The 24667-nt window shown below is 45.2% G+C and overlaps 1 protein-coding gene across 1 annotated transcript in view; it reads left to right on the plus strand.

The window, feature by feature from the left end:
• The window catches only part of DPYS (dihydropyrimidinase), an 81895-nt gene extending 61065 nt beyond the window's left edge, over positions 1 to 20830 (plus strand). Inside the window, exons 8-10 of the mRNA XM_032858494.1 lie at positions 9113 to 9320; positions 18648 to 18776; positions 20427 to 20830. Coding sequence (XP_032714385.1) covers positions 9113 to 9320; positions 18648 to 18734 — 295 coding nt within the window. The 3' untranslated portion in view covers positions 18735 to 18776; positions 20427 to 20830. The remainder of the gene's footprint in view (positions 1 to 9112; positions 9321 to 18647; positions 18777 to 20426) is intronic.
• The last annotated feature ends 3837 nt before the right edge of the window (positions 20831 to 24667 follow it).

Below are 24667 nucleotides of genomic sequence, written 5' to 3' on the forward strand. Positions count from 1 at the left end.
ACAGTCTTTAGGCAGTGAATCAAGAAATGATGGAAAGGATTACTTTGTTATTCACAACTGAATACCATTCAAGTCTAGAACGCTCTAAAAAAATTCCAGGCAAACAGTTGGATCACAGGTGGCTTGATCAGTTCAAAGGTAGGTGAGTGATGAACCTTGAGCCCTCGGGGTTCGGCAAAACTCCCTAGCCACAGCAGAAAAAGAGGAGCACAGCGCAGGTCGCTGGTCCATGTTCTTTGCATAGCTATCTACGGATCCTCTCAGAAAGAGCTTGTTGACCCAGCATTGTGATTAAAATGAGCTGTTTTTCATCATTAAAGGGAAGCCTTTGAACTCACAGACCTGAGTTCAAGATATGACTTTGCCACAAGCAAGCTGTGTCCTAGGCAATTTAAACTCTTTGAACCTCAGTTTTTCATCCATAAAATAGGGATGATAATAATAATAATACAGCAATATTCCAGGCTTCCTATGAAGGTTGAAGGAGGTAGTGCTGTCCATGCCTTTCACTATCACAGAGTAAAAACCGTAAGTATTTGTTAGGATTATAAGAAGAGGTTTCCGATGATTTTGGAGTTTCTGAGCGCCCCTCATTGAGATGACTCGGGAACAGAATCATGCAACATTATGCTTGCCTCTTCACCTTCCCAGGAATTCTGGAGGCCAGGCCTCCCTTCCTCAGGTTGAAGAAGAGGAATTCTTTCAGACTCTCGCCGGGGCGCTGCAACCCAGCGTCGAGGGCATCACCCAGGTTCCCCGGCAGCCCACCTTCCCAGTGCTTTCTCTCACCTGGCCACAGCCTTTTCCTCTCGCCTCCACTGACACCCCTCTCAGGTGTCAAGCAGTGATTTTCCAGTGTCAAACTACATTTCATCTGCCAGTATTTATGCTTACTACCTCTTTTTATTCTCCTCGGTAGGGATGGAGGGAAAATAGGTCATCTTCCTTCAAAGAAAAAAAAGAGTACAGAAGTTCCCCAGACATTCATTCCTGGTACCCAGCCTTCACTTTTCTATCCCCTTAAAGAACTCAACTGTCTTCCCTTTACATTCCAGGCATTCCTTTCTCTCCCTAAAATATAACATTACAGGTGACCATCCTAAGTACCTGGCCCACTCTCACTTGTCAGGGAGGATACTGTGTGACTCTTAGCCTGTGTGTTTCTGCATAGAGAACTGACATCTTGTTTCTGCTGCAGCTGTACCCCTACATAGTCTGTCAAACAACGTCATCAGTCAAGGGCAAGGCAACTTCCCAGCGTGGGGAAATGTAATTACAAGACAAAGTCCACACACCACCCCAGAAAGTTATTTTTAACTCTGACCAATATGTTAGGCCAACAGCCTCGCCTGGTACAAGCTAATAATTGTACCTCACCTACACACACTCCCCTGTTCAGTATTCCTAAGACACACATCCTAGAATCATGCTAGCTTTTGCTGATTCACATTCAGTTCCTGTTCCTTTAAGACACTAAATTATTTTTAGTTCCCCACACTCTGAAAACTAGTATAGGAACATGAAATATTTATGTTAAGTAATAACGCAGACATTTACTAATAAGTTATTTTCAGAGAAGCAAATATGTATATATAATGCCTTCCATTTGCTCAGGCTTGTGTGAGGCGTGGGAGGTGAAGGAGTGATACTTGCTTCCAAGGTCAAGTCGTTATACTCACTTTCTCTGACCATGATCGACACCACCAATTGTGACCTATATGATATAACTTCAAGGACAGAATAGGAGGGCTATACCTGATCCCTTTATTTCTTTAAGTCAATGTTGGGGAGCGTTTTTATGAACCTGCATGAAATGTTTCATCATGCACTGAGCACCAGTAGAGTTCCAAGTTATTGTCCAATTTAGATTTAATAACGTGGCTGAAGCAATTCCCATTTTCTCTTCTGTGGGAGGCAGGTTGAAAAGTCTGAAAAGAGGGTAGAAGATTGATGGGTGCAGTGAGCAGCAATTTTGCTTAATAATGACAATGTACTTGAAGTAGCACCACTTAGCATTTCCAGAGATGTGGCTGCTGTGCCCCCCATTTACAGGACTTGTCAGCTCCCAGAAATTGACAGAAGAGGTAGTTTGAAATAGACAGTTGGAACACATGTCCTAAAAAAAAAAAAATACCTTCCATCGTGATCACACTGAGAATGACTGGTCAATTTCAGTTTAGGAAATTTGTAATAGCACACTAAATCCTTGCTGCTAAATAGAAAACAAACTCAGAAACATCAAGAAGCATGGAATGAGCTGCTTCCCATTTGTTTTCTGGTTGATGAAGAATGCTTTCATGGACTGAATGCTGTCTAGGTGACTTCCCATGGAGCGTTCAAGGGCAGCCTCGTCCAGGGGTTCAGACCCCAGCCTCTGATCTCCCCTGACCTACAGGAACTGTGCTATGTAGGGTGAGTTATAAACCTCTTTGTGTCTCATCTCATCCTCATTTTTTGCATGGGAATAAGGATGGCCCCTACTCCACTGAATGATGATTAATATTTTTTCCTGTGAGTAGATAAGGTGTCTTATAAACCCATGCAGAGAGATGAGGTCGAGTTTTAAAGAAGCCACTAACAGATCTGACATGACTTTTAAAAACTTTTTTGGATTCTCCTGGCGACCCGATTCAGAATCTACCCATGCCATGGACAAAGTAGCCAAGCTGGAGAAAATAGAACTAAATCCCATAACAAGTCGTTTCTCTGGGGCGGAGAAGACGCACGTGGCTCTCAGAAATCCTCTTGCTACCCACCGGTGCTCTCCCCAAATGCTTGGAGGCGGTGTCACGGTCTCCTGCAGGCTTCGCTTCGGTGACTTTCTCATCTAGAAGAGAGCACCGCTCTTTGATAGAAAGCTATTTGCAAAGGGACAGAATGTTTCTCTGCAGCTGTGATGTGAGTGGTATCAAAGTCATTGACTGACTTGGAAACGAGCTTAATATTATCTTCAGGGCTCCTGCTGCCCTGTCAGCTTGAGCCTTAGAGATGTGTGTAACTGGGACTCGGGAAGACAACCTTGACGCCCTGGCTGCAGAGAGACGCGCCCTCTGATACAGTTTCAAAGCGAGCTTGACAAAGAGCAGCTTTCCCCTGGGGCAGAGTGACCACTGAGAGCCCCTTCCTGTGGCTCTGCTAATGAAGAGGCAGTCCAGGAACACCAGCCTCCCTTAGCCCCTGGGAAGGCTTTCATCATTCCTGCCCTTCCTGTCACCACCCCTCTCCTGCCTCCCACCCCCCCCCCCCCACCGCCCATCAGGCCAACAGCTTTGCCATCCAAGCTATCCAATCCGTCATTTGTCATTAGAGACAAGGGCTCTCTCAAAATGCTACTCTCCGGAGCTAGCTTGCATACTGTTAAATTTGAAAAAGATTCAGTGACGAATCTCACAGATCTTGGGTCTGGCTTACAGCTGGAATCAGGGCATCGCCGCCCCCCCCCCCTTTGCATCTGTTCTACAGACACATTTGATTGAACATAGATTCTAGGTCCCTTTTGACCTAGAACTTTGCCTCAGAGTTACTATCCACGGGCTCTTCGTTAGGGGAATTACTCTCTAAGGTACAAAGTGTTTATCAGTCAGGGGCTTGGGCTCCAAACCAGAGCAACCAGCTTGCTCGCCCTTAAGCAAAAGCTCACCCTGTGGGATGGCCTTGGGGAGCTCACCGACCAAAGGAGCAGCCAGTGCTGCAAGCTTGGGAAGGGCAGAGCCCTGGGTAGCTTGGAGCAGGAGCTGGTTTGCACTCAGGAATGCACCTGCCAATCACTTTTAATTTTTTTTCCCCACTCTGCCAATGATTCACATTGCTTGGGAACAAAAGGCAATTGCTCAGCCCGTGGCTAGGTAAGAAAGGGCACCATGCCTAACTGTCGTACCGAATTCTCTCCAATGGGGGAGAGAAAGGTCTTCAAGAAAAATGGGGGTTGCTGAGACACCAGAGGAAGGGCGAATGAAAGCCAAGGGACAAAACTCCAGTGCTTGCTGCCCTGCATTTCTCAGGATGGAACTGTGTGTGTGGCCCATCTCAGAACCAAGATGCACTGCAGGTGTCCATGACCCCTGTTCCCACGTATCTCAGGGGGTTCCTTTAAAACAATTACATCACCTTACAGTGATCACGTATGAGGGTGTTGACCCCATCTCTCTTTTAGTCAGAGTCTAGGTATGAGTGTTCTTGCTTTCTTCCAACATGGCCTCTCAGTGTTCAAGGGCACCACCAGCTCACCAGGGGACGTGGGGCTCACCGGTTCTGCAGGGGGCTGTTATATGAGTCTGACCTTGTCTTTCATACCTGGGCCTGGGCTGCATCCGAGGGAGCCCCTGTGAGTAACTTAGGAAAACCTGCAGGATGTTTCATTATTTTTCCATGAAGTTCTGGGAAGGATGGGTCCAGTCCTATGTCCTGCTTGACAGTGGCCTAAGCCAGGGACCGAAGAGACAGTGTTTAACGCTTCCCTCTGCTCAGGACCTGACACTGGCACTGGCACAGGCCTGAGGGGCTGTTGGCCTCAGGCTTCATGCTCAAGAAAGGCCTCAATTTTAGACTTTGAGATTATCACAAAAGATTTTTCTAAATGTCCCAGAGACACACTGCAAATATTGAAAGAAAAAGATGTATCAGGTAGGGGTCTCAGCTGCAACCAACAGTAGTTAAATAAAAGGGGAACATGTTAAAGGACGCTGAGAGGCTCAGAGAATCTCCAGAAGGACCAGAGGACCAGGCTGGGAGGTTATACAGCCGGGACCAATGCCCTCGGCCTAGCACAGGGCAGCGGGGAGACACAGTGCAGTCCCCGGGCACAGTGACCACGGAAGCAAGGTTGGACCCTCCTGCTAATCTGTGACAGCTGCGCCTAAAAGCAAAATTTATCTGTCTCCATCCCCACCGACATGGATTCCTGTGACACCTGAGTCCCGAGTCGCCAGCTTGCCATGCAAAGGCCAGGGGGAAGGCACCATTTCAGAGGAGACCAGATCCTATCACTGGGCTAGCTGCAGAAGAGGGTAGAAAGCATGTTCTTGGCTCTTGCCTTAACAGAAAGCCTCTGCCTTCACGGGTGCATGTTCAAAGAACAACAGGTATCCGTACAAAGGCAATTGTGTGACTTTGAACTTGTGTTCATTCTATTAATGGACCACATATCCCACACGGCACTAGTAATGAATAGATTTGAAATATATTTTATAGCAATTTTAGGAATCTCGTGATGATATTGCATTCTGTGTTTCTTTAAAACAATTACATATCGAAATGTACCACAATTATTTTTTTATCTTCTTATGGCGGGGTTACAAATATACCAGTGTTCTTTTTTTTTTTTTTTAAGATTTTATTTATTTATTTGACAGAGAGACAGAGATCACAAGTAGGCAGAGAGGCAGGCAGAGGGAGAGGAAGGGAAGCAGGGTCTCTGGTGAGCAGAGAGCCCGATGTGGAGCTTGATCCCAGGACCCTGGGATCATGACCTGAGCCGAAGGCAGAGGCTTTAACCCACTGAGCCACCCAGGCGCCCCTAAATATACCAGTGTTCTTAAGGAAAAGTTACTCTGACCTCTCAGAGGTTCCTTCATTATCAGACTGTGTGATCCTTGGGCATACACAGAGCTCTCACACAGCTCTATTTCAGCAGCATCAGCGGGGACATCAGCGGGGTGATAATACTTACCTACGTACTCATTAGTGTTGATCATATTGGCATTGCTAACTATCGCTAGACTTTGATGAACAAGCATTTCCTATAACTTATAAGATGCAATGAATAATGGTAATTATAACAATTTCCTTTACTTATTTCTGTATGTCTGTATTAGTAATGAGCTTGTACAGCTCTCCAGAAGTGTTAAGTATGACAGAACTCTGGGATTAGATGTTTACCTCTCCTTTAATTTAGCGCTCTATTTCCAAAACAGTCACATCCTAGAGGACAGGGAAGGCAGGAAATAAAACATACAGAAGGAAAATCATGCAGTTCTCTTTGTTCATTTCCTACATATTTATTAAGCACCTACTGTGTGCCGGGGATGGAACAACATGACCTCAGTCTTAATGTGTGCACCCAGTAGGAAAAGAGGGACTTATCAGGAGATCGTTAGCTGACTTAGCATTCAGAAGAAAGAGGGCCATCGGGGTCAGCTTCTCAGCGCCAGGATTCTCTTTTTTCCCCAGCTTTATTGAGATGTCATATAGGAGGCCCCAGGACTCTTGAATGGGGCTTAGGGAAGGTGGATGTGAGCAGCGAGGAGGGATCTGGAGTGAAGAAAATAGCATGCACCAAGATCCAGAAGTGTGAAAGTTCCAAGATCCAGAAGTAGGGAAGCTTCTACAGAACTGGAGGATTGTAGCTCGGGCTAGAAGGCAAGGGTAAGAGGGGCGCCGTGTCTGACACCTCCCAACGGGAAAGTGCAGGCTTGTTCTTTTTCCTGCTGCTGATACTGCCTGGAATTTACATTTTGTGCTAATTGGACCTCATTTACATAATGCCTTATTATAAAGAGTCACTTAGATGTTGCCTAATTGTCTTCTCTCTCCCGCAACCCCAAGGCAGAGAAAGTCAAGGTCATGACCTCTATTTGGCTAAGGCAGAGAAATCTGATTTGACATTTTGCTATCACAGGTCTTTAGCTTTCTTATTTGGGTCCTTTTGCATATCGGTTTATTCCTAGCCCACAACAACTCTGCTGTGTATACTTCCTTTTATCTTTGTCAGCCCGCATATGTATTTTCCCTGTAGATATAATATACAAATTTATATGTAATGTTTTTCCATGTATTATTATTCAATTTTCATTTTCTTTGCTTCCCCAGCATATTCGGGAATTCTAGTCTTTCACAGATGCCCAATATCCCATTGAACAGTAACTTAAACAATATCATGGTGACGGTCTTGGTGTATAGAACTTATTTCTTCTGTTAGATCATTTCCCTAAGAGCGTCAGTAATTCTTAACTTCCCATTAGGAAAAAATAGAATTTTATGATTTAGGGTTTCCCCTTTGTTGCCTCTTGTATCTAGTAACCACTTAAGCACGAATTTTTATGCATTTTGCGTTCTTTCTCTGGAGGCCTTACTGATGCATCGGCCCAGTCATGTTTATGTCACATTTTACAAAACGAGCCCAGTGTAACTGTGATAGGTAGGAAAGCAGCAGCCCAGACTACGGAAGTATCAGAGACTGGGGTGGTTACAGAAAGTCACTTTAACCTGCAGGTCTGAAGCTCCTCTGTATTTTTCCCTAAGTTTATTTTCTCCAAGTTTGTACCTCTCGTCACATCCTAACTCATTCTACTCCTAGTAAATATTTACTAGGAGTAAATATCTACTCCTTTAAATATTTTATTCATTTTCCTACTTTAGTGACATTACTTACTATTTGATCAGTAGCCTTCCCTCCTCCTTAGTCCTTGGAATTATTGTTGCTGTATTTGTATCTACCTCTGATTCATTTGATCTTTTCAACTTTTCTTTGTTTAGTTTTTGCTTTTTTTTTTTTAATATTTATTTATTTATTCATGGTGGCACAGGGGTCCAGAGGGAGGGAGAGAGAGTCTCAAGCAGACTCTTAAGCATGGAGCCTGACGCAGGGCTCAATCTCATGATCCTGAGATCATGACCTGAGCCAAAACCAAGAGTCTGACACTTAACCCACTGCACCACTCAGGTACTCCTTTACAACTTTTCTTTGTATCATTAAGTTGGTTATATTTGTCAGATGAGCTGGTGATGACCTGGGGTGGGGGTCTTTGTGGACAGTGGTAAGAAGCGTAGGAAGGTAAGAGGGGAAACAAAGAGGCCAATAAGAGGTATTGGGTTCACTCAGATGACAGACGATGGTGGCATGGACTTGGGTGGGAATGATGGAGAGCAACAGAAATGGGCAGGTTTGGGATTCATTATAATAATAATTTTTTTTTTTTTTTTTTTAGATAGAACTAACAATCTTGATGATAACTTGATGGGGGTGTGGAAAAGTAGAGAGGGGTATCGTTTATTGAGTTGGGGAACTCAAGGGAGGAACAAATTCAAGTGGAGGGAGTTATAGGAGGCATTAAAAATCAAGAATTCTGTTTGGACACATGAGGATTGGAAACCAAGTAGGTAGTTTGGTGGAGGACTCCAAGATCCAGGCCAGCATTGCCTCGTTCATTTCTAGAATGGCAGCGCACAAAAGCTCGGCATCTGTCCCAGCTCCATCCTTCCAAGTCAGGATAGAGGGAGCTTTGGGCAGCTGTTCTTTGACTCAGACTCAGCCTTGGGGTTTTTACCAAAACCACTCCTGAGAGAGCTTATAGGAACTTCTACCAGAATTCAGATTATGCTCATATTATCCACTGCTGCCCGATCACTCCCTCCCCACCCCTTTCCATTAAATGAGAGTTAGGGCAAGAAGACATCCAACATTTCCAAGTACCTAGCCTCGAAGTCATCAATTATATTGTTTAAGATTGAAAGTATTGATAAACTGCTAAGAAGGATGATTAATATGCAGATAAACTGCTGGGAAGGATGATTAATATGCAAATGGGTGACCTAGAGCCTGCTAAGGGATTGTATTCTAAGTATTTTGTTATTTTATTATCCTCAAACTTTTAAGTTTTGCTGCAGACAAGGGAAAGAAATTCAAGATACAATTTTCCTTGGTAACAACCAAATTCAATTTGATAACTACCAATTAGGAAATCCCTCTGGAAAAGGAGGGACAGGAATTTGGGATTTGGGCAGAGGTAATGAAGAAGCCTGGCACACATCTGAAAAAAAAGAAAAAATTCTGTAGAGCTGAGTACTGGGTCAGTGTGCTCATCAGACTCATACATGTTGTAAAAATTAATTTAAAAATCTAAACATGAAAGGCAATACCTTCCTTTTACCCACTTCATCCTCATTAATCATCATTAGAAGTGATCTATTGGGTTTTTTTCTCAGAAAATGTACTTACTTTGTAATGAAATGTTAATGCTATGTTCTATTCTTAAAGTCGCTTGTTCAGATGATAAAGCTTAATATGGCTTAATAGAGTTGCTAAATTTTCTTCTAAAGTCGTTCTTTTAATATCTTCTATTTGTCAGATGAGCTGGTGATGACCTGGGGTGGGGGTCTTTGTTTTTACAAACAGGACTATTTCGGCAAAAACCCACCATCAGGCTGTTAACTTCAACATCTTCGAGGGCATGGTTTGCCACGGGGTGCCCCTCGTGACTATTTCCAGAGGCAAAGTGGTATATGAAGCTGGAGTTTTCAGTGTCTCGGCGGGAGATGGAAATTTTATTCCTCGAAAACCATTTGCTGAGTATGTTTACAAACGGATCAAACAGCGGGACCAGGTGAGTTGTGCAGAAGTGGGCTGTTACCGGGGGCTGGACTGTCACCTGTTCCTGGCTGTTGGGGATGTTGTCACGTACGCTAGGTTTAACACATTCTTGGGATTTAAAGATTGATAGGGGAGGTTTCAGAAAAATACCAGTTTTCAAAGAAGGAGTCGTTACTGGATGGATGTGTTTTCCTTTGCAGTTGGTGTGTCTGTTAAGGGTTTCCTCATGACGACGTCAGGTTTCCCCAGGCAAGTTCAGGGTCCCTGGGAACGTTTGGCCATTGGGTTAGTCAGTGTCCTCTGGGAAGCAGACACTTATGTTTTCATTAGGGGAAACACCTGTGTGAAAATGTGGGAGGGAGCCAGAAAAGACTGGGAGAGCCTACAGATGGCAAGTCAAGTCTCCCCTGGTGAAGGAGAGAGAGAGAAAGGAGTGGAAGCCTCCTGATCTGCCATACAGTCTAAGACAGACTGACCAGGGCCTTGGGGCAGTCCTTGAGCCAAGTCTCCAGTCAGCCAGCTACATGGCATGCTGTCATTGTCTGCGAACAGCTATAGGAGGTGTGGTCTCTGTGCAGAAAGAGAGGTAGAGCTCAGAGCTTAGCAGTGAATGGCTCCTTGAAAAATTCTGCTCCCTATAGTTGAATGTCTGAAGGTTCATTCTAATGGCATGAGAGCACTGGTGGAGTTTGGGGTTCAGGTAGATCTAAATATGAACTCCACCTTGCCCTTCCATGTCCTACCTTTGTGGCCAAGAGCAAGATCTCTCCTCCTTGGGCTCAGCTGGTTCATCTGGAGAACAACGGCATTTTCTTCTTAACAAACTATAAGACTCAAATGAGAGTTTTAAATGGAACGGCCATAGTAGGAGTCAGATGTTAGTTTTGTCTTTTTGCTCTCCTCTTTTGATGACTAAATCCATAACAAAGTTCCCCCAAGACTTTGTTTGTAATAAATCTGTTATTATAAAAGAGATATTTGTTCTTAATCTATCTTGATCTTTCATACCTTTATTTACTTTACACTGCATTTTAAAAATTCATCTTACTAATACACTGACTTGTCAGAAAATTTCGGATTAAAGCCATATAAATTGCTGGATTTGGGGTGGGAGGAGGCATTCTGTGCCCTTAAGCCCACATGGGGACAATAGGCCAGGACTGGATGGCCGAGACCTTCCACGGCTGCCTTTCTGATTTTTACTCGGCAGGCTTCACTCACCGTGTTCCTCATCGGGCCATAGAGACAATAGAATTTAGAACACTTGGATTAGTCCTAAGCCTTCTCTCTCTTCTTTCCATTTTAAAACATACTTCTATTTTTCCAAAGTCCTCTGGCTGTTTTTCAATGCATTCCATTTGGATCGTGTAGTCTGTCTGTTTTTTCCTCTTATCCCTTGTGAGAAATTTTTACTTGTGGATTCTCAGAGTCCGTTATACAAGATTCATCCTGGTGGTGGTTGTTGTTTTGAACTCTTCTAAAGCTTTGATTAAGTTGACAAGCTCTCCAGAATGTTTTAAATTCTCAGGGTGCTGTAATTTTACATAGTATATTTCAGCCAAAATGTTTAAGATTACAGTTCATTTTGCTAGGGTTAACTTGTAAATGTTGACACAGGGACAGGTAGATAGTGACTAGAAGAATCCTATGTGTTTCTGACCGTTTATGTGATAGATAACAGCACTACTGACATTTACCGACTGCTAACTGGATACAAACCAGGGCATGGGTGCTGTCCCTATAACAGCTCTGTGAGGGAGAGAAGTATTATTTTGCCCATTTTAAACATTAGAAAACAAGCTTCGAGAAATTAAGACACTGACACAGGTCACACAGCTAGTATACAGCAGGGCCAAAACATAAACTCTGGTTATTTGACTCCAAAAACTGTATACATGAGCAGTAAAGGATATTGTAGGTCATAAAGACTAAGTTAAATGAGTTCATGGGAGATAAATGATTCAGCATTCAGTGTGAAAAACAATAGTCTCTCAAAAAATATTTAATCTGAATTGGAGGCATTGCTAGCAGCAAATTCATGCCTGAGACCGCGGGAGTAATATAAGGGATGAGCTGAAAGAGTGCGTAAGGAGGGAGAATCAGCAGAACTGAGTGATAGGTTAGGTGACCCTTGAAGTGGGTTCAAGAAGGGGCGGCTCCTGGCGTCAGTTCCCGTTGCTCACCAGCAGGGGCGCTAGACTAACGGGTCGCCTGACAGACTGTATTTAAATCGCTGACCTTACCTAAGTCTTCCTCTTGTAGAGAAAATGTTTGAGGCAGCAGAGATCCCACCAAATGACTGGCTCCATCAATTCTCCTTTCCAAATGATCATTTTATGTTTTGTTGGCAAAATTCATGTCAACGTCCTTTTTCAAGAGTTCACTATCAATTTTGTGAGTTATTTTGGTTTCTTAGTATTTTCTTCTGAATGAGCAGCTTTTAAGGCACCCAGGTGCATTATTGTTTTTTGCAATAACAGTAAGTGATAGTTGTTATCATTATTGTCATGTGTTGTTCTGAGCACTTACTATCTGTCAGGCACTGTACCAGGTAGTTCCTATTCATTATTTTACTAAATCTTCATCACAAGCCATATGGTAGATATTATCTTCCTCATTTTACAGAATAGAAAGCCGAGTCTCAGCAAGATTAAATAACTTTCCCTGGGATAAGCTGTAAGTAAACATTAGAGCCGGGATTTGTAATATGGTTTCTGACTCACCGTGTCATGGGACCTCCATAGAGCAAGAAAAGAGAAGAAAATGATTGTTAAATTCAAAGCTTAGGGAAATTCATTATTTTGCAAACCACTGGTGTGGGAAAAGTATCAAATAAAATGGATAAAATAAGGTTTGGAGGTTGCCTGGAACCATTTCAAACATTTTTTTTTCCTCTCTATTAAGCAAAGATAATTTTAATAGAAGAAAAATATCACACTAAGGTTAAGAAAGGGAGTTGTTAGGCATTCAGATTTTAAACTTACATTAGGTTATTAGAGCTCTTGCTTTGATTTTCACTTAAAACATTCGGGTTATTGTGGGAGTGGGGCTAAGAGTTGGAAGGCAAGCAGAAATAACCCGTACCATTTCTCCCGTTCACTTGTTATCCAGCCCAGGAAAATTAATCACTTGTCGTTCTGGACTCCCGAAGAACAGGTGGTAGAGACACATTCCCTGCTCCAAAACTCGGCTGATCTGGCTGGAACTTTGGTGTCTTGAGGACAACATCTCACACTTTCATGGCCAGTGCTTGGTACATAGTAGGAATTTGACAAACAGAGTGCAAGTGGAAGGAGCAAAGACTATAGTTTCAGAGGTCATCGAAAGAAATTTAAATCAAGTTACCCAGAAGATTGCCCCCTGACTCTGCCCAAACAGTGGAGTTGTCTGTGAGCCTGATTCTTGCCCATAATTTTATTACTTAATAAAACTTACCATCATCATACCATGCAGCTACCACTGTTATTAGATATAGTGAGGAATTTCAATAGAAACAGCATTTTTATCCAATTTGACAGCTTTAGGGAATTGTCATTTTATTTATTTTAACATGTAAGCAGCTGACCCTTAAGGGAAAAAAATTAAATCAGAAGATGGGGCATCAAACTATATGATAAACATAATAAAATATGTATTTCAATTTTTTATAAAAAAGCACTTAAGGGAGAGTTGTGGGGGGAGATGAAGGAAGGAGAAGAAAAAAAAAGTAACAGCAACTTACATATTCAAGAGCATCGTGAAAAAACAAAATCAACTTCCACACTGTTAATTCTTTACCCCCAAAAATATAGCTCTTGAGATTCAAATGGATTCTTTTTTTCTAGAATTTTTGTGTTTAGACTTGTAATTCTCACCAGCTCTTTAAGTGGTCTCTTTTTCTCTCTTTTTCAGTATTAAGCAACCCAGTCTATTCTGGGACATCAGGGTCACATTGCATTTTATAGAGAAACAGGAATAGCAGGGCCTGGTTTCAGAGCGTGGCTGCCAAAGCTTTTAAACTTTTAAAGCTTTGCAACAATAAGCATAATTTGCCTTTTAGATAAGACACAATGGAAGGGATGTCTGATCGGGTCCTTGAAATGAGTGTTCTCCACTTCTGAGGTAACCGTTTGTCAGTGTCTTTCTCAATGTGGGAGCTCGGAGAAAATAATTTAAGAGAAGCCAGTGACTGCCATGTATCCTGATTTCCTCAGACTGGTGGCTAATGATTCTAAGAGGGGAGACCTCTGGGGGAGTCAGCTCCCTGTGGCTTCTGAGAGACACCTGTGTGTGCCTCCTCCCACCTCCTCATTCAGTGAGGTCACTTCAGTAGCTTGAAATCCGCTGTGGTGGGAGTACGGACACCCCAGAAATAGGCAAGTGCTACAAACCAGGGCTTTTGGGGGTAGTGAGAAAAGGGAAGGCAGAGATGCTTGGTAACATTGACCAACATAGCACTGTACACAGGGACCCGGTGTCCCGGCATAGCGCTGTACACGGGGATCCGGTGTCCTGGCATAGCACTGTACACAGGGAACTTGTGCACCAGCATAGCACTGTACACGGGGACCCTGTGCACCAGCATACCGCTGTACATGGGAACCCTGTGCACCAGCATAGCACTGTACACAGGGAACTTGTGCACCAGCATAGCGCTGTACACGGGGACCCTGTGCATCAGCATACCACTGTACACAGGGACTCTGTGTTCCAGCATAGCGCTGTACATAGTGGCTCTCTAAGTACTCTCCCTTTGGGCTTTAGCCACTCAGCATTCATGCAGTAAATATTTATTGATAACCAATCATGTGCCGGTCCAGCTTAATCCTTACCACAACCTTCGGAAGTAAGGAGTGGTTCCCCAATCTCATAAATGAAGAAATCGAGGCTTAAGGAGGTCACGTAGTGACTCAGTGGCCGCATCAGAAGTCAGACCCAGATTTTCCTACCTTCAAAGCTAATCCTTCTTCTGCTGGGCCCTCTGCTGCAGCATACGGATCATGACATTCAATCCCCACTCACGCACATGGCCACCTGCCCCCATGCTCAGGATGTCCCCCAACAACCTCCCCTCCTGCACGTGGGGTTCACTTATCCTTGCAGTGGCAAACTCACCCGAAGAACCATCCCTGAAATGAGAGGGCCCAGCTTTGTCCCACAGTCCTTGAGAAATAGCTCAGCAGATGTGTTGGAGGTTAAATGGAAACATTTGGTGGATTGCAAAATATTACCAAAATGCGAGGTTTCCGTGTTACGGGTCACCTCCGTTGAACCTAGGGCTTACTCATGTGAGGGGTTGGGGTGGGGTGGGGGGGTTCACCACTCCTGAAGAGCTTGGTTCCATGTGTGTTGGTTGCCTCTGAGTTCACCAGACAGGCATGGATTTCATTCGCTGCTCGTTTGGACTGTGTAGTGTTGGACCAGTGTCTGCTGTTTGGAATCTGAAAGTTCTGTTTTTATTGCTATTTTATTTCTTAGCCTCCATGGGTGGGTTGGTATCAGAACTTCCTTTTCGGCCCCAGATTCTTCTCTGTCGGTCTTTCTGGTCTCAGAAAAGCTAGCATCCCAGCATTCCACTCTCCATGTCTCCCAGTTTGTGGAGCTGAAGTTCTGGGTCTGTTGGAGACACTTACTACATCTCCGTGTGATGAGGTCAGTTAGCCACTGGAATAAAGGAGTCTGGAGATTGGAAGAGATTAGAGCTGGACCTAAAATTTGGGAATTGTGGCATGTAAATTTGAAACCATAAGTCTGGGGCTACCTAGGAGACTGTAGGCAGAGAAGAAAGGGGGCTTGAGATGGAGCTCGGGGGCTGCCAGCCTCCAGAGACCAAGGAGCAGAGGAGCCAGGAAAGGAGCCTGAGAAAGCTGACCAGTGAGGTAGGAAGAAAACTAGGAGAACATGGAGAAGAGAAGGCAAGCCGAGAAGAGACCAGCTCTCTTTGTTCAGCCCAGAGCCCTCCACTCCTTTGTCATCCTGCTCTTCCAGAAATGTTCTCTGAGAATTAGGTACGGGTTTAGCTGAGACACTCGAGATGGAGTCCACGTGAAGCACTGTACTCGTCTGGGATCCTAGGGAACGAAGCCCGCTTTACTTCGGCCCCAACCACTTAGGATAGCCCATGAGCACAACACACTGGTCTCCCCAGATGCTGGGAGCCGTGGCAGGACTGGACACTTCACACTTCAAGGGGAGACTTGTCGTGGTCACTGGAGAGAAGTCACAGGAGTTGTAGGTCAGGCCTACTCAGAGAACAGACATGCCCCTCAGCTTCTGCATAAGGTAGCGAGCGACAGCTTGAGAGTTTGCAGAAACGAGCGCTGTCATCCTTCCGTTTTGTCCCTGTGAACATCTACTGAGGTTCTGAAATACACGTCGAGGGCAATGCCAGGGGCAGGAGGCAGTACAAAGATGAGCAAAGTGTGGGTTCAGCATTGAAGAGTTTATGTAACGCACCTCTAAGGATAAGAAGATACTAAAAGGTGAAAAGTACTAGGAGAGTTGGGACCCAAACTTAAATTGTCTTTGATTCCTGTCCGGTCGTCTATCAAAGGGGAAGGCTGTGGAGTGTGGAGCAGCAAAGCCTCCCCAGAGAGGGGTGGGGGGGTTCCTGGGGGGGTTCCTGAGGCGGAGGTGCAGGCAGGAGTGGTTCTGGTGGGAAATCGTGCCCTGCCTCCCCAGAGCCTCAGAGGCAGGTCCAGGGTGGGACCATGGGCAGATCGGACAGGCCGTTGAGGCCAGAGAGATGTGGTGGCTCCTGTGCCCAGGCTCCGAGTGCTGTGACGGCACAGCCAGAAAGTGGGTCCTAGACAGCCAGGTGAGCTGACACCTGCCCGCAGAAGGCTGCCAGCCAGAGGAAGTGCAGCCCCGAGAACAGAGGAACGGTGAACCACCATGAGGGAGTGTGAGGGACACGAAGTCAGCCCAGGCTAGGACAACCCATCCAAAGAGGAGACAAAGCTTGGAAGGGGAACTCCTTCCCATCACACCCTCAGCAGAAAGTGATCAACTGTGTAGTATTTCTCATGGAAAACAGAGCAGGGAGCCCAGGCCCAAATCTACAGGAGGAGAGGGGCAGGTAAGCAGATGATGACAGAAAACTGGCGAGCAGGTTAGAGGGCTTGTCAGGGAGGGCTAAGGCTTCCTGGGCTGATGATTGTCTGGGCGGAGTTAAAGAAGAGGAATCTGAGATATTTAGGCCCCAGAGAGGGCGGCAATGCCAGCATAGGCAAGGGCAGAGCCCTGGCAGGAGGACCTGGGAAGGACACGTGCTACCCCCGAGCCCGCCCCAGGGTGGGGAGGGGATCCTCCAGGGGACTGAGCCTGGCTGAGAGGGACAGCACCCGGGCCTGATGGCCGCGCCCACGTCACGGTGTCAGCCCCCACCTCCCACGAAGGAGTCTGGGAGAGACGGAAAAAACAAGAGCTGAAAACCACAAGCCATGGAGTTTCAAAGGAACTTTTGGATGAGAAGGGAGACAGAGTGGGGCTGATGAGGGACAAGGCAGCACGGCGGGTGACACAAAGGTCTGCCCATTTATGTCCCTGGAGATTGATCTGAAACACACCACAGGTGTGGCAGAGTACCAATGCTGAACAGAAATGAGAAAGGCAAGACCCCTCGGCTTGTAGGCAACACCCAGAAATGAATCCTGGCTGCATTAGCTGGTTCTGATGGTGCCCATTAATTGTGTTTGGTCCCCGTGACAGCCTCAGACGCGTCCCAGGGTGCATCAGTTCTATGGTCGCCTGAGGCTTAAGTGACAGATCGTACAGTCTGGCTGGGAGAGCAAACCAGGGGAAGAAAAAACACGAAGACCTCCCTGAGAATGTGGTCAGAGAGTGGGGTGTTAAGTGGGTGTAAAGTTTCAGGTGTGGTTGGCTCCAGGTGACCACAGGGTCCAGGGACTGGATGGCAGAAATAGGAAGCTGGTCCTCCATTTCCTGGGTGGATGTTCCTCAAGACGACAAGAGCGTCCAGGGTGAAGAAAAGCACAGAGTCGACAGCGAGCCAAAATGGAAGTCCAGCAAAGCGTCTAACCAGACCCAGAAAGTGGACGGAGACCCGGGCTGCTGAGCGGAGGAGGACGGGGCGCCTCCCAGCCGCCAAGGGCTCTCCGTGCTCCCGACGCTTTACTTCAAACCTCAGAGCGGAAGGGACAGGCTCTGTGTTGTTCTTTGTTTTGTCCTCTGTGCCTGCAGAGTATCTGGGGTGCTCTGTGTTCAATAAATACTGAATGAAGGAAGGCAGTGCTTGGTATCTAGGAGATGGCTTGCCTTCCCTCCGTTTCCTAGATGAGTGAGTAGATTCCGGGGGTCTGTTAGCTTGCCGGCTTCCTGCAGCTAGTGAAGCACAAAGCCAGAGCGTCCTATGCCCAAGCCCACGTTGCCAATCACTACGGTGTATTCGTTTTGGTGGTCCAAACAAGACAAACGTTATTTGTGTGTGTGTACATATTTATGGGTACACACACATTTATTAAGAGCTTATTCTGTGCTAGGCATCATTCTAAACAATTTACTTATTTGCCACCCTCTCACAACCACGCCATAAAGCAGGTTCTGTTAGGACTCCCGGTGTAAATCGAGGCAAAGGAAACACGGCAATAAGTAACGTGCCCAGACAGTCTGGTGTCAGAGCCCAGGTCCTTCATCCCTGTGTCTTGCTGCCTCTTGACCTGTCAGTGGATTTGTATCCATGTTTACAAACAGCATGCTTTAGTTACTGCTGGTAAACTCCGTTATTTATAAAGTCCAGATTGCTAAACTCTGAGCAAGCCCTGAATTCACTCAAGCCAGATCCAGCCCCGGGGCCGGGAGCGGGGGATTGGCTGGGTTCCGCTGCTCAGCTGGCCCACCCAAGAGGTGTAGTTAGAGATGTGAGATTGTGTGGACGGCCGATGACACACAGCAGCAGGTGAGAAAATGAGAAAACCCACACACAGGTTGCTAGAATCTGAAAAACAGGCTCTGAGTCTTAGGAGAATTACAACAAAGCAGTCTAGGGACACTGGCATCTCACTGAAACTAGAAGGAAAGGTGGGAGCAGGTCGGGAGGACTGCAAGGTGGGAGTAGAATGAGACAGGCATGAGGATGTGACAGAGGCTCCCGGGTAAGTTTCAGTGAGAAGAACAATCACTAGAGAGTGCTCCCTGGGCCTTTGTCAGACAGGGCAAAGAGCAGGCACGGCACGTCTGAGGTGGCCAAGAATGTCTGGGAAAGGGCGAGCGGCGGGAGGCAAGTGACATGCGAATTTGCAAGGTTCAATTTTGCTCTCACACTTCATCAAGGGAGCTGCATTCCACTTTGAATGCCAGAAGTCAGTAAACCGTAAGAGAAAAATGAACTGTTCTGTTTCAGACTTGTACACCTACTCCCGTGGAGCGCGAACCCTACAAGGGAGAAGTGGTCACAGTGAAATCTATGGAGACTAAGAAGACTCCTTAGCGGGGATCAGGACACCAGCCCCACTCTGAGCTGGGTGCTGTGGTAAGAGACGGTGAGCCAAGAAAGTAGTCCTTCATGACAACGTAGGAAATCGGCCTCTCTGTCTTCATAAGCCTTTGAAGAGTCCAAGGCCAAGGTCAAAGCCTTCAGAGTGACTTAAGTCTCTAGGACAGGTTAGCTAAGGGGAGACTGATAAAAGACCTCATGACGCAGAACACTCAGATGAGCCTCCAGATTGAAGAAGGCCTTGGTCTGATTAGAGATTTATTCTCTGAGATGTTAGGAAACAGTCAGCAAAGCCTTGAAGTATCAAATATGAGCGAGAGGCAAGTAGGCCAGTAACATGCCGAGGGACCAGTTACTGAGGAATTTGACACATCTCGAGACAGAGATTATAATTTCGTGGCCAGAATTTATAAACTGTTCAATGAGGGCTTTATCTGAGAAAATAAATCTTTGTCTTGTAAATGCAACTTATGTTCCAGAACTTAGAATGAAAGAAAAATGAATCAAACGTTGCTTTGGGGGGTATAATTTTTCAGGAAAATTATTTGGTAGGATTTGATGTACTTGATCGTACACTTCATTTTTGGAATAATATTGTAGACATGGTCATTTTGAAAAAATATTTCAGTACTTCCTCAGTTTTGTCTATTGACATCTAGATCTTTCTCTTTTTAAGCATCTATTATCATCATTCTTATCAATTTCCTCCCTTCCTTCTTTCCTTCCTCCCTCCCTTCCTTCCTCCCCCCTGCTTTTTTTTTTTTTAATCAGTTATTTTCTGAGCCTGCACTGTAGATGTCTTTTCAGGAGTGGCTTTGCCAACACCACTGAATTTATGAAATCTACATGCTTTGCCAGTTTTACAATGTCACTAAACTCTAAATTCTTAAAATTTCATGATGTTTTCAAATGTTTCAACACATAGCAGTCTGCAAAACACTTACACAAGGGGTTGACAAAATGAACAGGGGTAGGTGTTTGTGTTAATTAGGGACACTGTGAAAGGACTAGTTTTTGTTTTTTAAGATTTATTTATTTATTTGACAGAAAGAGATCACAAGTAGGCAGAGAGGCAGGCAGAGGGGGAGGGGGAAGCAGGCTCCCCACAGAGCAGAAAGCCCTATATGGGGATCCATCCCAGGACCCCAAGATCATGACCCCAGCAGAAGTCAGAGGCTTAACCCACTGAGCCACCCAGGCGCCCCCCAAAGGACTAGTTTTACACACACCCACTTCGTAGTTGCACGTTTTCACATTAGGACAACTGAAGCTTCCCTAAACCCCATGACTTGAAAAGTGAGGTGCTGTGACTGTGCTATGTTCTCTTTATTATGGAATGTTGCCTTTAACCGTGCTAGGCAGCCAAAAGTTTCAAGGTTTGTTTTTGTTTGTTTGTTTGTTTGTTTGTCTGTCATTTCCCTCCTATTGGAGTCCTTTTTCCAATCCAGGAAGGTTGTGTTAAAAATTCAGAGGAAGGAAAAAAAATAAAAAAATATTTTAAAAATTCAGAAGAAGATTAGCAAGAAGGAAACATTCTAATGAATGCTACAACATGCTATTAACAGAATTTATAGGGTCTGGATTGGTGTTTTCTTTGATGATAGCATTTCTTGGGGATGAGTCTTGAGTTCTACATCTCTTTGTGAGGGAGAATGTTACACTGAGTTCCTTTTATTCTGTTCAAAGGTGAAATCAGAGAAAAGGATTCTGCTGTTCCCATCACTGTTGAGCATCGTCAGCCCATGGAGAAGCAGGCCTTATTTCAACTCCCCAAGATCCTTTTGAAAAAATAATCGCTCCAGGCCTCTTTGATTTCCTTTCAGAAGCAATTGCTGTCTTTCTCACTGTGACTTTGTTGCTGCATTAAGACTGAAGATATAAATGAGTATTATTGTGATGGGAAGTCGAGGTGAAAATCCATTGATGATACTTTAAAATGTCATCCTCGCTTGAGCTGCATCTCTTACTTTGAAATTTTAAAAATCACTTTCTTGTTTAAGGGTTTTTTTAATGGCTACGTTTGTTTAAAATAGCGAACTCTGTGGTTTTACATCCAATTAGAATTAATAAACATTCAGATCTTTACTTTATATCCCATTTTCTGGGTTATGTGTATCTTCCTCTAACTTGTAGGATTGGGACTCTGGGGAGGTTGGTTTTGATTCAAAAGCGTAATTCGTATGTGACATCTGTTTCAGCAACTTCTGGAAAGTGGGTCCCTGAGCAAACCTCATGTAATTAAACTGGATACTCAACCTTAGATTATGTCCAAGGCAAATTATCCAGTCACCCAGACGAGTGCAGGACTTGGGGGAATTAAAGGGAACCAGCATGGCTGGAAGATGCTACAGTGAAACCTTCCCTCTCCTGTGCTTCCGGGTCTGTCTTGTGATCCTTCTGTGTCCTCAGAGAAGCTGGGCTTCCACGTCTTCCCCTACGTAACTAGGTCAAGAGGAATTTTTAAAACATGGAGGAAAATCAGGGCAATTATGCTCACATTACAGATGCACTTGCCCCTGGCTTACTCCTTTAGACAGGAACGCACCTGTACCTTTGATCAAGGGCGATAGGAATCCAGTTCGCTCCATTATCACTGGTTCTGAACACACAGAAGAAAGGACAGCGAACTATACCTAAAGAAGACTCACAGGTCTTTTTTTGTCAGGTAAGAGATACCTTAAGATATTTTATTAGTATTCTCCCCTGCTTTGGCTGACCATAGACACTCTGCAATCAAGTGTCTGAAACTTCTGAAATCATTCAATTTCTTTCTTACAGAAAAGCCAGTTCCCATCATCCTTTCCTATTTGGCTTAAATATCAGCCCTTCTCTGAGGCGTTCCCAGATCCAACATGGCAGGTCACGTTAGGTCCTGTTCCTCTTTACCAGGGCCCGGCCTACGTCCCATCATGGCACCTGTCTTATTGCGCTGTCATCATGGCTTTAGGCGTCTGTCTCCTCCAGGAGACTGAGTGCACATTCAGAGCGTGACCCGTCTGGGTCACTGTCATTTTCCCAGCATCTAGCAGAGTGCACCTGGGAATTGATGGGCATTCAATGCATATTTATTAATTTTTAAATAAGGGAGGAAATGAAGGAGTTCCTGCTAAGTTCCTAAGTTGATAGAGATGAAACGAGTGAGAAGTCTGAACAAAATAGGGACGAAACTGGTGGAGTATATGCGTGTGAGGGCACTTTAGACGTAGAATGAGGATTCGTCACCTGGTTGATAGATCCGTTCTGGAGAAGGAAATAGCTATAGGATTCTGTGTCACCGAAGCCACTTGAGACAAATGTGGGGATCCCTTCCTTGCTTGTGTTAGGCTTGTGATGAATATTTTTGTAGGCACCTAATTCTAAAGAACAATATAAAGCCATAGGAGGACAGGATTTAATCTATTAATACGTAATACCATGTTTTTCAGCATTACCTCCAGTATACAAAGTGAGATCCCTTTGACTGCATTTTCAAGGTCTGTGCAAAGAACAGATGGAAGGAGTAGCATTCCTTCATGTTCACCTTCCATTGCTTGCTTCCTGCAGTGGTCCGTATGATGTACTGGAAAGCAAAAAAAAGTGTGGACTCTAACACTTCCGTTTACCAACTGTGAGGTCTTTAGTAATTTTTAAAATAAAAATATGAGTTTATATATATATGTACATATATATATACACACATATATATATATCATATATCTATATATCTATCGTCCCATGTAAGAAATACAACATCACCAACACAGTCGAGATATCCTGGATTCCTCTCCACTCCCAGTCCCCTTCCTCCCCCACGGGAACCAGAGTTCTGGCTGCGTCTGGTGTTTTACTCCCATGCGCATCTTTTAATACCCTTGCTACACATACACAGATCTCTAAGCATTGTGTCGTATGTAGTGAAATCTTACAGAAACATCATATAGTGTGCCTCGGGGTTTTTTTGTTTTTTTAATGCATATGGTTTTGATTCCCGCCTTTTTTGCAGTCAGGGTGTTTGGGAGTTCTTTGTTGTGATCAGTCTAACTCTCATTCCATTTTATTGCCACCTCACATTTCACTGCGTAAGCACACCACAATCTGTTGACCCATTTTCCTGTTGATAGGCACTTAGGTTGTTTCCGTCGTCTTGCTCTGTCACACACGATGCTGCTCTAAGCATATTTGCACAGGTCTCCTGTGCCGCAGTGAGAACGGCTCCAGGGGACGTGCCTGCCTTGTAGGAGAGTGGGGCTGGCGGGTCCTAAACTGTGCACATTCTCCCCCGACTTAGATTCTGGAAAACTGTTCTCTAAGTGGAAAGTTTTGCTAATGAGGCTCCCTTTCACTGAGCAGTGCTGTTGATCTAACTAAGCCTCAGTGTCTTTTATAAGATGAGACTGGTCGTAGGGTTAACCTAACACACGAGGCTGCTGGGAGGGTTAGGAAGCCCATCCTGTAGGTCTGCACGAGGTAGCTCGGATTACTGTGCGGGGTGGGGGGGGGGTTGCTATAAGGCCACCCAGAGATCACCCAAGTCTTGCCTCTGCTCTGTGCGTGGGAAAGGAAGCTCCCCGGGCTTGGGGGTGCCGGCCCCTTCCGCGGCCTCAGGAGCGTGGAAGCCTAGACTAGAAGGCAGAGTGAGAGCGGGCGCCAGGTGAGAACACAGCCCCGGTCTGCAGAGGGCATGGGAGCTCCCAGCAGGTGCCCTTGAGCGGTGGCAACAGGGCCACAAGCTGAAACACGGGGATGGGTGGAGATTGGCTCTCAAGCGCCACCTGCAGGTCCAGCGGGTCGGGCTGCTCTACCATCTTCTACCAATGTTTTCTCTCCCTTCGCCTGCCCACTGGAAAGGAGAGGCATTCTGTGGGGGAAGGATCGTGGCCTTAAAGTCACAACAGCTGGATTTGTTCCACTCTCTCCCTTTCCTTCTTTTTGCATAATATCTGTAGACAAGTTTTTTTTTTTTTTAAAAAGCAATGACTCTATCATTTATTAAACATCTACTGCTTAATAGAACCCTAAAGGAAACCCCTCTGTGTGGGCTGCCGCTGTTCCCCAAATGCACAGTGAGTGGCACACTGAGGTGCTCAGGGGATTTGTCTCAGGAATAAGAGAAGAAAACGGTGGTGATGACAAAGGAAGAGGAGAGAAATATTCACGAGTGAAAATTCACACTCCAGCAAATTATTATTTGTGTTCAGGGCTCAGGACTGCATCTCTAGCCTGTTGGGGCAGTTTCTAAAAACATAAATGGCCAATTTTGACCTACATTTGCCTACATTTTATTTCAGCCTGTATGATAACCTAGTATAAAATAATTATGTTATATATATCATGCTAAATATTTGCGTCTGCAAATTGTTCATTGTAAGCTCCTTGAGGACGGGGGCCAGTTTTAACAGCTCATGCCTTGGAAACACCAGCACAATGATTTACACAGGGTAGACCTGGACGACGGGCTTGGTGAGCGGAAATTCATGTATCACAGCTAAGGGGATTTAGGGGGAAATGTCTGAATTTGGAAAGGCTTTCTGAAGTACAGGATTTTAAATCCTGCTTTTTGAAGGTACTCATGTCTGCCAGAGAGAGAGAGAGAGAGAAAGAAATACATTATAGAAAGGGGAGCAGAGGGACACCTGGGTGGCTCAGTGGGTTAAGCCTCTGTCTTCAGGGTCCTGGGATCGAGCCCCACATCAGGCTCCCTGCCTAAGTGGAGAGCCTGCTTCTCCCTCTCTCTCTGCCTGCCTCTCCGCCTTCTTGTGCTCTCTCTCCATCTCTCTGTCCAATAAATAAATAAATCTTAAAAAAAAAAAATGAAAGAGGAGCAGAGTACAACAAACGCACAGGTGAGCCCAGCGGCCAACCATGGAGATCGACCTGGGGCTGGCCCTGGCAGCCCCGCAGGGACCCACAGGGGTTACATGACAAGCTGCTGGAGTAGGGAAGCATCA

Source organism: Lontra canadensis, unplaced genomic scaffold, assembly GCF_010015895.1.
Source record: "Lontra canadensis isolate GAN:19392208 unplaced genomic scaffold, GSC_riverotter_1.0 scaffold15, whole genome shotgun sequence".
In the NCBI taxonomy this organism is placed as follows: domain Eukaryota; kingdom Metazoa; phylum Chordata; class Mammalia; order Carnivora; family Mustelidae; genus Lontra; species Lontra canadensis.